The 13,056-nt window shown below is 37.7% G+C and overlaps 3 protein-coding genes across 5 annotated transcripts; all 3 read left to right on the top strand.

Moving 5' to 3' along the window:
- The first annotated feature begins 1,431 nt into the window (after positions 1-1,431).
- On the top strand, positions 1,432-3,238 carry LOC125219884 (CASP-like protein 5C1). 3 transcript variants are annotated; one of them, XR_007176230.2, is made up of 4 exons: positions 1,432-2,036; positions 2,104-2,236; positions 2,321-2,697; positions 2,788-3,238. XR_007176230.2 is itself a non-coding variant. In XM_048121976.2 (3 exons), the coding sequence occupies exons 1-3, from the start codon at positions 1,906-1,908 to the stop codon at positions 2,522-2,524; spliced, it is 468 nt and encodes a 155-aa protein (XP_047977933.1). In that variant the 5' UTR covers positions 1,432-1,905; the 3' UTR covers positions 2,525-3,238. The 3 variants fall into 3 exon arrangements, 1 of the variants encoding a protein (XP_047977933.1); XR_007176231.2 differs by having other exon boundaries at positions 2,785-3,238; XM_048121976.2 differs by having other exon boundaries at positions 2,321-3,238.
- A 565-nt stretch (positions 3,239-3,803) lies between these two features.
- LOC125224465 (senescence-specific cysteine protease SAG39-like) lies at positions 3,804-5,234 on the top strand. The gene is made up of 2 exons (XM_048127867.2): positions 3,804-4,415; positions 4,498-5,234. The coding sequence occupies exons 1-2, from the start codon at positions 3,977-3,979 to the stop codon at positions 5,085-5,087; spliced, it is 1,029 nt and encodes a 342-aa protein (XP_047983824.1). The 5' UTR covers positions 3,804-3,976; the 3' UTR covers positions 5,088-5,234.
- Positions 5,235-10,537: 5,303 nt separating this feature from the next.
- Positions 10,538-11,974, top strand: LOC125220076 (protein VACUOLELESS GAMETOPHYTES-like). Its single transcript, XM_048122198.2, has 2 exons — positions 10,538-11,007; positions 11,532-11,974. The coding sequence occupies exons 1-2, from the start codon at positions 10,601-10,603 to the stop codon at positions 11,857-11,859; spliced, it is 735 nt and encodes a 244-aa protein (XP_047978155.1). The 5' UTR covers positions 10,538-10,600; the 3' UTR covers positions 11,860-11,974.
- The last annotated feature ends 1,082 nt before the right edge of the window (positions 11,975-13,056 follow it).

The following is a 13,056-nucleotide window of genomic DNA, read 5'->3' as shown; positions in this document are numbered from 1 at the left end:
GAAGATTCTCCTTTTGACGAATTGAGTGATGATGATTACTATCCAAGTTTGCCTTTTGCTGCACTCTTTTCATGCTTTAAGGTAATGGTTTTGAATCTAAATGGCGTTCTGGCACGATATTACATTTGTTTGTATGATTCAGCTTGCACAACCTGGTGTTGGGATTTTGGATGGGTAGGCTATTCAAAACCATAAAATAACCTTTTCGATCTCTTCAGATTAACCTTTTGTCGTTTATAGAATATGGTCAGCATGTTGTAGCAGCACATATTTTGTGTATGGGACTTACTATATGTCTCAAATGGTTGGCAAAAATCAGTCAGAACAAAATCTGCAACTGTTTAGGATCTAAACCAACACCCATGGCTAATCTTGTTCTTTTTAAGCTATAGGAATAAATATTGAAACATATATATACGGCTGAGCATGATTTACTTATTACTATCATTGTATTTAAAAGTTTCATATGTTTTGGTAGGCTAAAGGGTTGAAGGTGACTTGCCTTTTCTGTTACTGCTCAGAGGGGGGACAATATGCCTGAAGCTTTCTCAATGGCTGAGGCAGCAAGCAAAGCCGTTAGGTTAAATGACTTTCTGGGTGAGAATTTTCCTTCAGCTGACCTCATTGGACTTCAATTACTGTACTTGTTTTTCCTTATTATTTTATTTCTGATTTTTCCAGCCAATAAAAGTACTTATGTCTGTCCATAAACAAACGCATGCATCTAAATATATCATTGCTCATCGAATGCACTATATAATAAATTAATATCTCCAGCATTCTAGATAGGTATGCCCAAGTTATGTTTGTCTAGTAAGTTTTCAATATTTGATAGTATTTGCTATGCTATAAAATCGACTTGTACCTAAGCTTAAAGCAAGATATTCATTTTTTCTGGTTCGAGTTTTGTTCTCAAATGGCTTGCAATCTGATTTCTTATGTATCATAATAATACGCAGGCGGTGACAATGGTGCTGGTAAATGGATCACACCGTACTCATGGCAGAGTGTATATAGACCCCCAGCAGATATGACTCTTTTCTAGGCAAGTGTCACATTGTATATATTCATCTTGGGAAACTAGTTTTGTTCAATAAAGGTACCTTAATTGCAAATTAAACTAAATTATGAAAGCAAGTGAAGTCCAATAAATTGAAATGAAACGTGTCTCTCTCTAGTTAGTTATTCTTTGGCAAACAAAAACAAAGCAAAAACAATGGTTGGGCAAAAGTTATTAGGTAACATATCCCTCTCCAACCAGCAAACGTTTGACAAGTGCCAACAATAGCGATGTGGGTACGTAGGCACACACAACACTTCTAAGTTGTCTCATCAAAGCAACATTTGTCTAGTTTCAACACCACAAACATTTATAATATCACATGCCATTATTATCTCAATAAAATCCAAATCCAATACATATACTACTCACTTACTATGTGAAGTGCTAGACGAGGTAGCCTGTCGGCAGAGCTCACACACAAACCACTATACTTAGGAAACGAATTGCCAATTCAGAATCCACTCACACCACAAAATGTCGAAAACTCTTGAAAAACAATTCTATCCATTCAACTAGAGATTCCACAACAATAAAAAGTGGATGAGTCCAGGCCATCCATCCATGTAGTATAGTCAAGGAAGAAACTAAGATGATATTGGTAATACAAAAAGTGAGTACCCTTATTTTCTCTTACCACCAAATCTCCACTAATTTTGTTTGTCCAAGTAACTGTTTGGAAGAAATCACGAAAATGGTGAAAACCCAATTCCTGAGAATTCTATCAACTTGATTTCAACTTGCAATGAATGAGGTTTTGGTGGCAAAACCATGAGGAGATAGTATATGGAACAAGGCATTAATCAGACAGAAAATCACCTTGTTTACAAACACAGCATACAGCAATGAAAAGTGTAGCAGGGTCTGTAGGAACAAGTGGTAGCATTGGTTTGAGATTTGGGCAGCTCCTATTCTCTTCATCCTCTATAGTCTTCATGTCTTTAGGAGTTGGATTCTACAGCTACACAGCCTTTTGGTAATTTCTTCTGTTTTCATAGTGATTAAATTCAATAGTAATTTTTATTCTATGATTGTCCTTGCAGCTTTTCGGTAACGATAATGGGGTTGGCTATTCCATGGAGTTTCACTTTGGCCATACTTGATGGATATTCCATCCTAGCTAACTTCCCAGTACATCAATCTGGCATTTTCATGGTGATCATAATAGGGGACTTGGTAATTTTACTCTAGCTAGGTCAATATGTAAAAGGATTTGATCATAAGTCATCAAGTAACAACAAAGTGTATGTTGATTTATAGGTGTTATCCTTTCTGGCTCTAGCAGCAGCAAGCTCAACTGCAAGTCTTGCTGATCTTCTGCTAAAAGCTGATGTATCCTTTTGCCCCCCGAGGCTGTGTAGCAGATATCAGATATCAGCTGTAATGGCTTTCTTCTCATGGATCCTTTTGCTGCTATCATCTCTTTCCAATATTTGGCTACTTCCATGGTTGGATACGGATTGATAATCTACCAAACCCAGACATACTGAATGTCAATGTCCCAAGCACATCGATTGTAAGAACAACTGGTATGGGGTATATGAACTAAATAGGCTCTCTCTCCTAATAGACTAGTCTTTTGGTCTGTATCAGAATGCTACTGCACATTGAAACCAATGCTTCCCAATACTAACAAGGTTGTGGCATTAACATCTTTATACTGTTATTTATAAGTTCCAAACATTTTTGTTTCTTCACTCTTTATTAATTTTGATTCTCTTTAGCAGAGAAGCATGATCAAGTGTTTATCTCTTGCCATTAAAATTTCCAGCAAAGATTAAGGCAGCAGCATGACAGAACAGAGAAAAAATTCATTCAAAATCAGCACAAGGCCTAAAACTATAACCAATTTGGGTTAACCGGCTCAGCTCATCGCGAGATGAGCATCCAAACACACAGGACCTTTTTTGTGATACCTCTGTAACGAAAAGGTTTCCTCTTGAGAATTCCACTTCTAAACTCAATATCAATCTTCTATTTTCTACTACATGTATGTGTGAATAGCAAGATTATGACTTGAGTTCATCTTGTAACTATCACTTCTATGTTTAAAGTTGATAGTATATCGTAAAATCATGCGACTCATCAATCATGTTTCGTTCATTTTCTTTATAAGTAAATTTTCGTTCTTTGTTAACCTATTCAGATGAATTTCAGTTGAAGATCAAGCTTTCATTATTTTTGTGAGTAAAATCGTGCTGCAATACAGGGCTGGCTGTAATACTGCGGCTACATTTTAATGGATACTCTACAATACAAAATGGAATAGTGACTAATTTGTTGAAAATATAAAAATTGATGTATACATAGAATAGTTTTGCAATCCCAACTGGAGAAACAACAAAATTATTATGCGTATCTTGCTTTACCATTTCTCCACTTAATCGTATTTATTATCATTTTTATAAAATGAGAGAGTAATAAAGAATAATTCATCATTAATGCACCAAATAAAAGCCACAACTTCGTAATTAAACTTAAATTTGAGTATATATTTGACATGGGAAAAAGGAAAATAATTTGATATACTGTACTATATAGTGTGAACTCAAACATGCTCCATGTAAGTTAAATTTTGATACAACTGGTGTTTGAGAATTGAGACGCTACGCCATTAATTTTTAAATTAATATTGACAAAAAAATTCAACAGTAGCTCTTGGTTGAAAGTAGGGAAAGAGCAAACAATTAAATTATATATAAACAGATATTGCATCAAATTACATGTCTATGAAATGAAGCAGATTAGCTTCCACGAAACAGAGTTTTGAATCAATTTATGCTTTCACCGTGTTTCCCAGGTAGACATGGACGTTCAAATGAATATTTGCTATTTCCTTCTATAAATAGACTTTCCCTTTTCAATTGATTCATAAATCCAAGTATCCAACACTCTATAGCCAAAACATATCAAGAAATGGCCCTCACACCTTCTTGGAAGCTTCTCATTGCAGCAATCGCGCTGCTACAGCTCTGCGCTTCTCTAGCTGCAGCGCGAACGGCTCCTCATGCATCGATGATCGAGAGGCATGAGAAGTGGATGGTGGAGAACGGACGTGTGTACAAAGATGAGGCCGAGAAGGTGAAGAGATTCAATATCTTCAAGGAGAACGTTGAGTATATCGAGTCCTTTAACGAAGCAGCTTCAAGGCCTTACAAGCTTGCTGTCAACAGATTTGCTGATCTCACCAATGCTGAATTTCAAGCATCTAGCAATGGATACAAGATGGTTTCTCATTCAAAGCCGTCTAAGGCTTCTTCGTCGTTTAGGTATGCCAATGTGAGCGCGCCACCAACAAGCATAGACTGGAGGAACAAGGGAGCTGTTACTGCTGTTAAGGATCAAGGCCAATGTGGTATATATATATATAACTCTCACATTTCTAATTCATTCAAACATTAGTAGTTTGCATTTTTGATGTTTGAACCAAAATGCAGGATGTTGCTGGGCGTTTTCAGCGGTTGCAGCCACGGAAGGAATCAACCAAATTAAGACAGGGAAGCTTGTTTCTTTATCGGAACAACAACTTGTTGACTGCGACACGAGTGAAGATCAAGGCTGCAACGGTGGATTAATGGATGATGCGTTTCAGTATATCATTAGCAACAAAGGCCTCACAACAGAATCCAACTACCCTTACCAAGGAGTTGATGGCACGTGCAACTCGAAGAAGGAATCGTCTGATGCAGCCAAGATCAGTGGGTACGAGGATGTTCCATCCAACAGCGAATCAGCACTTCTGAAAGCAGTGGTGAATCAACCGGTATCCGTGGCCATTGATGCTAGTGGTTCAGACTTCCAGTTCTACTCGAGTGGAGTCTTCACCGGAGAGTGTGGGACCGAACTAGACCATGGTGTGACTGCAGTTGGGTATGGGGTGGATAGTGATGGCACCAAGTATTGGATTGTGAAAAACTCGTGGGGCACGAGCTGGGGCGAGGATGGATACATTAGAATGCAGAGGGATGTTGGAGCTGCTGAAGGCCTTTGTGGCATTGCCATGGAAGCTTCTTATCCAACTGCTTGAAGAAGTTTGTGCAAGCTCATTATAAAAGTCATATGTGTATATGGATTCATATGTTAATATATAAATATATATATGTAAATTACCTCCTTTCCAAGAATTACTTATGATCGAAGAAGTCTCTTATCCAAAATTTAGTTGATAGCCAAATACTCTATATTACTAAGCACAATCTTTATATCAAAGACTATTGGATCATCATTAGATACTCTTCTACTTGTATTGGATTATCATTAGAATTAGCTTCGTCACTTCATTGACAAATTGCAAATGTTTTGAACATTAGCGTTAAACATATTAAAACTATGCATAGTTAGCACACAAAACGGCGTTGTTCTATCATTACTATAAATACTCTCTCCATCCCCAAAGAATATACACTTTAGGTTCGGCACGAGTTTTAATGTAAAATTGATAAAGTAAGAAATGTAGAGAGAAAAAAGTAATTAAAGTATTGTTAGTGGAGAATAAGTCTCATCTCATTAGAGAGAAAATTTTTTCCAAAATTAGAAAGTACATATTCTTGTGGGACGAACTAAAAAGGAAAGAGTGCATGTTCTTGTGGGACGGAGGGAATATTTATTTGTTCTTTTTTTTTATATCAAAACTTATTGTTCATTACACTTTATTAACATTCTCAATCGTCAAGGCTAGAGGTGCCCACGGTTTCGGAACTGCCGGTTCCGGTTTTGAAAATTGCCGAACTGAAACTGGAACTGAACCGCAAGGGTGTTTCACGGTTACAGTTTCGGTTTCAATAACCAGTTTTTTTACGGTTATTCACGGTTTCGAACCGCTGGTTTTCGGTGTTTTTTTAGGTTTCGGCTCAATTTCAGTTTTCACGATTTTCCGTCAGTTTTTCGCTGGCTGTTCCGGCCTGGTTTCGATTCGAAAATTTTTGAACCTAAACCGAATCACGGTTCTAAAATCTACGGTTTCGGTTCGGGTAAATTATCACAGTTTCGGTTCGGAACCGTAAGCATCGGTTACGGTTTTGCAGTTAACCGCCGAACCATATGTTGAAAAGTAAAATGCGAAAAATAAAACTAAAGAACTCTTGAAGACTACATTTTGATAGATTTGAATTGTTATTTGAGATACATACTACATAGATATTTATAGGACCTAGATATAAATATACCTAGGAACTATACTTATTGGAACTTCACAATATAAATGTTGTTCTCTTCCCAACAAGTTGGGCTCCAAACATTCTCTTTCCAACATACATGGGACACATCAATTTATTTTTCCAACACCCCCCCTCAAGTTAAGTATCGAGTTTTTTCGACACTTAACTTGCACGATCTTCACTTTGACATATAGTTTATACTCGTATTCAGGAGTTCTTCACTTTTCATTGACAGTTTATGCTCGTATCATAGAGCTTCTTTAATTCATCATTGATAATTTATACTCGTATCAAAGAGTTATTTTTTTTCATTGAAAGTTTAAACTCTTTTCAAGGAGCTTCTTCATTTTTCTTCATTGAAAGTTTAGGCTCTTATGAAGGACCTCTTCATCATTGAGAGTTTAGACTCATTTCAAGGAGCTTCTTCATTTTTTTTGTTGACAGTTTTAACTCGTGTCATAGAGTTATTCAATTTTTGGTTGGAAGTTTCAACTCATGTCAAGGAGCCTTCTTAGACATTTTTAGCTCGTATCCAGGAGCATCTTAGATAGTTTTAACTCGTATCTAGGAGCGTTCTTAGACAATTTTTGCTCATATCTAGGAGCCATCTTCGGCAGTTTTAGCTTGTGCCATTAGGAGCCATCTTCGGCAGTTTTAGCTCATGCCATTAGGAGCCATCTTCAATTTTTCAAACAGTTTTGACTCTTGTCGAGGAGTTTATTCATATGCATTATGCAAAAGACATCGTCTTGATGCAATTCTTCAAATTTGAGCTTAGCTGAAAGCCCAACTCACACTTCTTGGAGGCTGCATTTATTATATAGAACAAATCTTGTGGGCAATATGATTGAGCCATTTTTTACCGTTGGGCCCAAGATATGGAGGATGACCCATGATTCTTCTTTCCATCTTTTATCCTATTTTGGAAACCCTAGACTGAGAAGGCTTAACTCCTGCACAACCTGTCCTCCGGCGACCTCTGCTCTTTGTCCGATGGTGAGACCTCTCCAATCAACCTTTCACTTTGGTTTCATCATGGCGGCCTCCTTCGGTGAGTCGCAGCCAAACTTCGCGGCTCCTTACAGCCAGCGATATCTTCTCGGTGACTGCTTCCTTTGTCGCATCTTCCCTAACACAGGCCTTCAGCTCTGCAGGGTGCAACTTTCTCGACTGCATATGCTTGATCAGTGCCTTGCCCTTCTCGGCGGCCCATTTTCTACGGGCTGCTTTCGCTGCTCTCTTCTCAGCATTCATCCAGGCACCATTACGCCTATCCCTCGTTATTCACTCACCTTCTCCGGCGGTGGGTTAAATCATCCGACAATGGTAGTGTTCTCCTTCTCTTTCGGATGATTCACTGACTAAAGACTTCATTTTGGATCTGCTCTTGTGTTGTACACTTGCACTTCCGACATCAAAGACTGCTTTTTCTCGGCTCCCTTTCTGGAAGTCTCGACTTCTCCTTCCTCATCACGGCTGGCCATCTTTTCTCCATCACCTGCACAACATCATTTGTAACTCCGGTCACCTGCTTCTGTGGTATTGTGCTCCCCTATTCCGGGCAGCCTCTTCTTCTCGGCTACTAGATTGGCTGCCCGTCATCCCTTCACAAATTGTGTCACCATTAGCCGGCGGTGAAACTTCTCCAACCACTCTTTCACTTCGCTTTCTCCTCTTGCCGTCATCACGACAGATTTCCTCGCCGATTCAAGCCTCGACTCTTTCGTCAATCGTGCACCGCGCCTCCTTCGTAGCTGCTTTCTTTTCTGGTTAACTGGCTGCACACACCACTATGGCTGGTAGAAGTGGAGACGAATCTTCCGGTAGTGTACTTCCTCTCCCCCTCTACCGGATAAATCTTCGACTGCTTTGACTCATTTCCTGAATCTTCTCTTCTTGGTGACAATCTGTTCATCGGCGCCAATGCACTTTTAGTTTGCACCTCCATTTGGAAACACTTTTCCGACACCCAAGTTTACAGCGTAGTTGAAGGTGTAAACTTCAGTCATGTCTCCTTTCCGTCGAGATGCCTCCTTCTGGTTTCTCCGGATGCGGCAGTCCTCTCCCCCTCGGCCGGACAAACCGAGGATTACTCCTCTGTTTTCTTCTCTTGACTGCGGTTGTGCGCGTAGCTGCTGTCAGGGACTTCATCTCCTCTTTTTCCCAATTCGCCAGAACAAGGGCCTTGTGAGGTAATTGCCTCTGATTTTCCCACTGCTTTTTCGCGGTGACACAACTCCGTCGTTCGCGTTGTTCGCTTCGATCATCTAGCGCCACAGCTCTTTCACTCAGCGGGCAAATGCCGCTGCTGCCAGCACTGTTCAGCCATCAACCTTGCTTCTCGCCGCTGCCATCTCCACCACGATTGGTCATTAGTAGAGCAACAGCTTCATCCATCGGGTCTTTTTATGCCGTCACTTTGCTGGTGAAGAACTTCCCGTCGGGCATAGTTCCAGCCCTCAACTTCCGAAAGATCATTCTAGAGAGCTCTAACCTTAGTGAGATTCACCAACTTGGATCTATACTCACAAATTCCTCCAACACTTTCCCAACAAAGTTGGTTGCCTCCTTCCTTTTTTTCTCGAGGGGGTTTTCATTTTTTTTTTTTTTTTATAGACACAGATCGATCCATGTAAGGATCAAACCTGCTCTGATACCATGTTGAAAAGTAAAATGCGGAAAATAAAACTAAAGAACTCTTGAAGACTACATTTTGATAGATTTGAATTGTTATTTGAGATACATACTACATAGATATTTATAGGACCTAGATATAAATATACCTAGGAACTATACTTATTGGAACTTCACAATATAAATGTTGTTCTCTTCCCAACAAGTTGGGCTCCAAACATTCTCTTTCCAACATACATGGGACACATCAATTTATTTTTCCAACACCATAAACCTTAAGAACCTCTAGTCAAGGTGTATAGATTTATTCGCATGACTCTAATTGAGAGAGATCATAGTTCATCAATATAATTACAATTAGTAGGACGAGAAGCTTTATACACTTGATTATGAAAATAACTTCTTATAAGTAAATTGGATGAACATTCCTTTCTTATTCCATCATATTAATTCGTTATGGATAAAAGGAATTCCGCCATATCTTGTTACTCAGTTTTACTCCAATAAGAAATCAAATTATTTTTCATAGATAAGCATTAGAAGAAATGAAGAAATTTAATCATCGAGTGAGAATCTTCTTTTCTCTCATTATCCCTTGCAACCAAAGTGAATGCGATCTTATTGTTTAAAACTAAAATATATTCCAGGTCGCTTTCTTGACCATGAGGGAGAAAAATATTTTTGAATTATACTACTACTATAATTTTTCTAGTATTTGATGCCACGAGGGGCATGCCATCACCTTTTGAGTGATTGGGGGATACGTTGCTTAGGCAATTGGTTATTCTCTATTTTCTTCTGCATGTATTAACATGTTATGGAAGTAGAAAGCCAAAGAGCTTGACACCTTTATGCCTTCTTAGACTCATTTTCGAAGTTAATATTCATCAAGATATTTGTTTTTCACTTTTTGGATTTGTTGAGCGATGAAGCTGATTAGAAATTAGAATCAATTCACTCACATATTGTCCTTTAATTTTCTGAATTCAGGCATAATTTTAGGAAAATGTTTCGTTTGCGTGTGTGAATTTTCTTTATTCAGTTAAGACTTAGGAGTATTATAATTTAATTATGAAGGTTCAGAAGAATACTTATTTTGAATAATTACAATCATAACATATTTACATTAATAACATAATTAGCATATTAGTTCAAAATTTTTATATGTAGTATTAATTTATATAAAATGTACTACTATCAGTTTACCGTGTAAAAATATATTAAATCACTGTATTATCAAAATCAATTAATATGCATTTAACTGCTTTTCGGAAATACTCCTTATGATGATATGAATTTCCTATTGTCGCAATAAAATCTAAAATTTACCTAATATTCTGTACGTATTTAAAGAGGATGGCTTCAACTTTATGAATGAGATAGTGCATTTGGAGAAATCAGGTAAAGTGAAAATTCCAATTCTTGCATACTTTATTCGTTATGCACCCCAGCCCCACCGACGTCGACTTAAAGATAAAAATTATAAAAAAAAAAAAGAATAACCGTGCCAAATGGATTGTAACCATGGATCAATATTATCATGAAATGCACATAAAATAGTGTATATATTTTCAAAATCATTAATTTAATTTAATTTAATTTAAAATACCAACTTAAACTTAAAGTATAGTAGTACTTTCTAAAATAGAGTACCAAACATAAAGCTAAGCCAAAAAAAAAACAAAAGAACATAGTAAAACAGAAGTTTTATAAATGAAGTGGTGTGGAGAGGGCCTAAATTAACATAAACATGAAATACAAGGAAATCTCCCACTGGAGCCACCCCCACCAAGGCCTGAAATTCGGGTACGCGGAGGCGCCGTTCAAATGCGACGGGTGCAAGGAAGTAGGGATCGGGTCCTCCTACAAGTGCGACGGTGCAGCCTGTGATTTCGATCTCCACAGTCACTGCGCCATCCCCTCCCCGACCCTGGTGCACCCCTTCTACCCCAAGTGCGCCTTCCAGTTCCTCAGCCGGCCCCCGGGGACGGAGGCGCGTTGCTGCAACGCGTGCGAGAGGCGGGTGACGGGGTTCGTCTATCACTGCAAGCTGTGTGGGTTCGACCTCCACCCTTGTTGCGCTAAGCTGCCCATGCTGCACCACGACGCCGATATCAAATTATTTTTGTACGCTAAAGTTACCGCTCCCTGCCACAGGTACATGTATTTCATTTTTTTCAATTATAGTATACGTTATCTTCACCAAAATCAACTTGACGATTTTTATGCAACAATTTCTTGATTTACACTACGAATTTGATATTGGTATCCTCTTCTCGGCGAATTAATGCGTGCCTTTTCAACTTTACTGGTAGTATTTTAATTTTATCCTATATCCCGAGAAAAAAATTCCCATTGAATTCTTATGTTTGATTAAATCAATCAACTTTGTAGTGGTATTTCTTTAATTCGTGAAACACGCATTTTAATAGAGGATTTCGGAGGTACTTAATTTTGGTTTGCAATATATAACTTCAAAATTTGAAAGATAAATTTACGAATTTCTTGAATTTAAATTGTCCTGACGACATCGTTTAGATAAAATTTAAAAGTTAAAATCGTATCCCATCATTTCTTTTAAATTTTGAACTACTACATTCTAAGTCACATTTGGTCTAGAATTCATTGGCAATTAATTTAAGGTAAAACAAAATTGAGGCATATATTGGTAAGTGATGCAGATGTGGAAGGAAGGGGAGGAGTTGGAGCTATAGATCATCATGCAAGAAGTACAACCTTCATGTGGCGTGCGTGATGGACATGTTGGTGGACAGCTGGCACGACCTGTACAACGGCAACGGCAACAGCAACAGCAACAGCGGAGTGCGGCAAATCCCTAGCCTCAAAGCCACGCTGGAGACTCATGTGAATCACACCAAATCCAAAGGCGGCAAAGCTAAAAAATGTTGCGAGATGGCGGGACTCGCCCTACAATTTGTGGTGTCTGCTATTCTAGGGGATCCCACCACCCTCATCGCTGGCCTCATCGCATCCTTGATGTCCAGATAAATAAGACTATTATCAAACAATGAAATTCGATGCTTATTAATATTTAATGATTTATGTACATCCTTATATGAATTAGTATATGATCCTATCAAATGGTATGTGATCTCGTTTTTTAGCCACTGCCTTAATCAAGGTCATCAAAACTATATAGGAGTATTAACTATCACATCAGTTCATTTTTTATGTTTTCTCATGCTAAATTAACAGTTTCGATTGATTCTCCTTGACGAAATATTATTGGACACAGTGACGAAGCCACACTTTTAAGTTTTAGCTTTGGGTGATGGAGAATCCACACTTTAAACTATGGAGAGTTTATGGAATATCAATTTAATTTTTTGAATTTCTTAAATGATTGGTAAGATTGTAGAAATGAGAATATGGAGAATTAGTCTGGTTACTCTAAAAATATACTCCGTAAAATATATATAATCATAATTTCAAATTGAATTTATCAATCTAAATACAAATTTCAAAGTACTACTAACATTTTAAGATTTTTAACTAAAGAAAGCTCAAATAAAATTAACAGCACAAAAAATATGGGATTGTGGGAGTATTCCACATAATCAATCATAATTGAATTGTATTCATTTCAGTGATTTTATTATAAGTGAGTCATTTCTTTATTCTATCTCTACTTAACACATTAATCACCACAGTTTAAAATGGTATACCAAAATGGAATGCTTCACTTTTAACGAGACATTCTATTCTCTCCTCTCATTCAATTCACTAAACATTAGTAGGTCCTCAATTTTCGTACCCAAAAAACGCATCTACGATGATGGAGTAGGGAATAATATTATTATTATGAATTTTGTTTAAATATTTTTCCTGAATTCTACAGCCCATTTCTCTTATTGGGCTTTCTTAGTTTATGTTTTTTTTTCCTTTTATAACTTGGCCCATTGTAAAATGTTATAGAGTATTCAAAAGCGTGTTAGTACATTTTTTACAAGAAAAAAATGAACAAATGCAGCTGTAGCTTGTAGGCCTGGTCTGCTGCTGAAATAACGAGGAAAGGCTCTGTTGACGGAGGACCTGAGAAGAGACTTCGGGAAAAAAAAACCTTCCAAACCAGACAACGCAGCCGAAGAAAGAGAGAATTTTTGGTCGCCGATCTTCATTTCTTTTATGTATAATGTAATTAATCTAAAATTTAAATCTTCGACTAGCCGTTGTCGTTGTGAGTGG

This window comes from Salvia hispanica, chromosome 1 (genome assembly GCF_029641045.1).
Source record: "Salvia hispanica isolate PSC_SH4W2 chromosome 1, Shi_PSC_v1, whole genome shotgun sequence".
Taxonomy (NCBI): Eukaryota; Viridiplantae; Streptophyta; class Magnoliopsida; order Lamiales; family Lamiaceae; genus Salvia; species Salvia hispanica.
Note: the sequence above shows the minus strand (reverse complement) of the source record. Positions and strands in the feature narration are given on the sequence as shown.

What these genes read in the sequence shown, in the direction of transcription:
- LOC125219884 (XM_048121976.2), top strand. Translation starts at nt 1,906, where the DNA reads ATGAAAAGTGTAGCAGGGTCTGTAGGAACAAGTGGTAGCATTGGTTTG. An exon ending in TACAGCTACACAGCCTTTTG is followed by an intron (nt 2,037 to 2,103) that starts GTAATTTCTTCT and finishes TTGTCCTTGCAG; the next exon opens with CTTTTCGGTAACGATAATGG. An exon ending in TGATCATAATAGGGGACTTG is followed by an intron (nt 2,237 to 2,320) that starts GTAATTTTACTC and finishes GTTGATTTATAG; the next exon opens with GTGTTATCCTTTCTGGCTCT.
- LOC125224465 (XM_048127867.2), top strand. Translation starts at nt 3,977, where the DNA reads ATGGCCCTCACACCTTCTTGGAAGCTTCTCATTGCAGCAATCGCGCTG. An exon ending in TAAGGATCAAGGCCAATGTG is followed by an intron (nt 4,416 to 4,497) that starts GTATATATATAT and finishes ACCAAAATGCAG; the next exon opens with GATGTTGCTGGGCGTTTTCA.
- LOC125220076 (XM_048122198.2), top strand. Translation starts at nt 10,601, where the DNA reads ATGAAATACAAGGAAATCTCCCACTGGAGCCACCCCCACCAAGGCCTG. An exon ending in GTTACCGCTCCCTGCCACAG is followed by an intron (nt 11,008 to 11,531) that starts GTACATGTATTT and finishes TAAGTGATGCAG; the next exon opens with ATGTGGAAGGAAGGGGAGGA.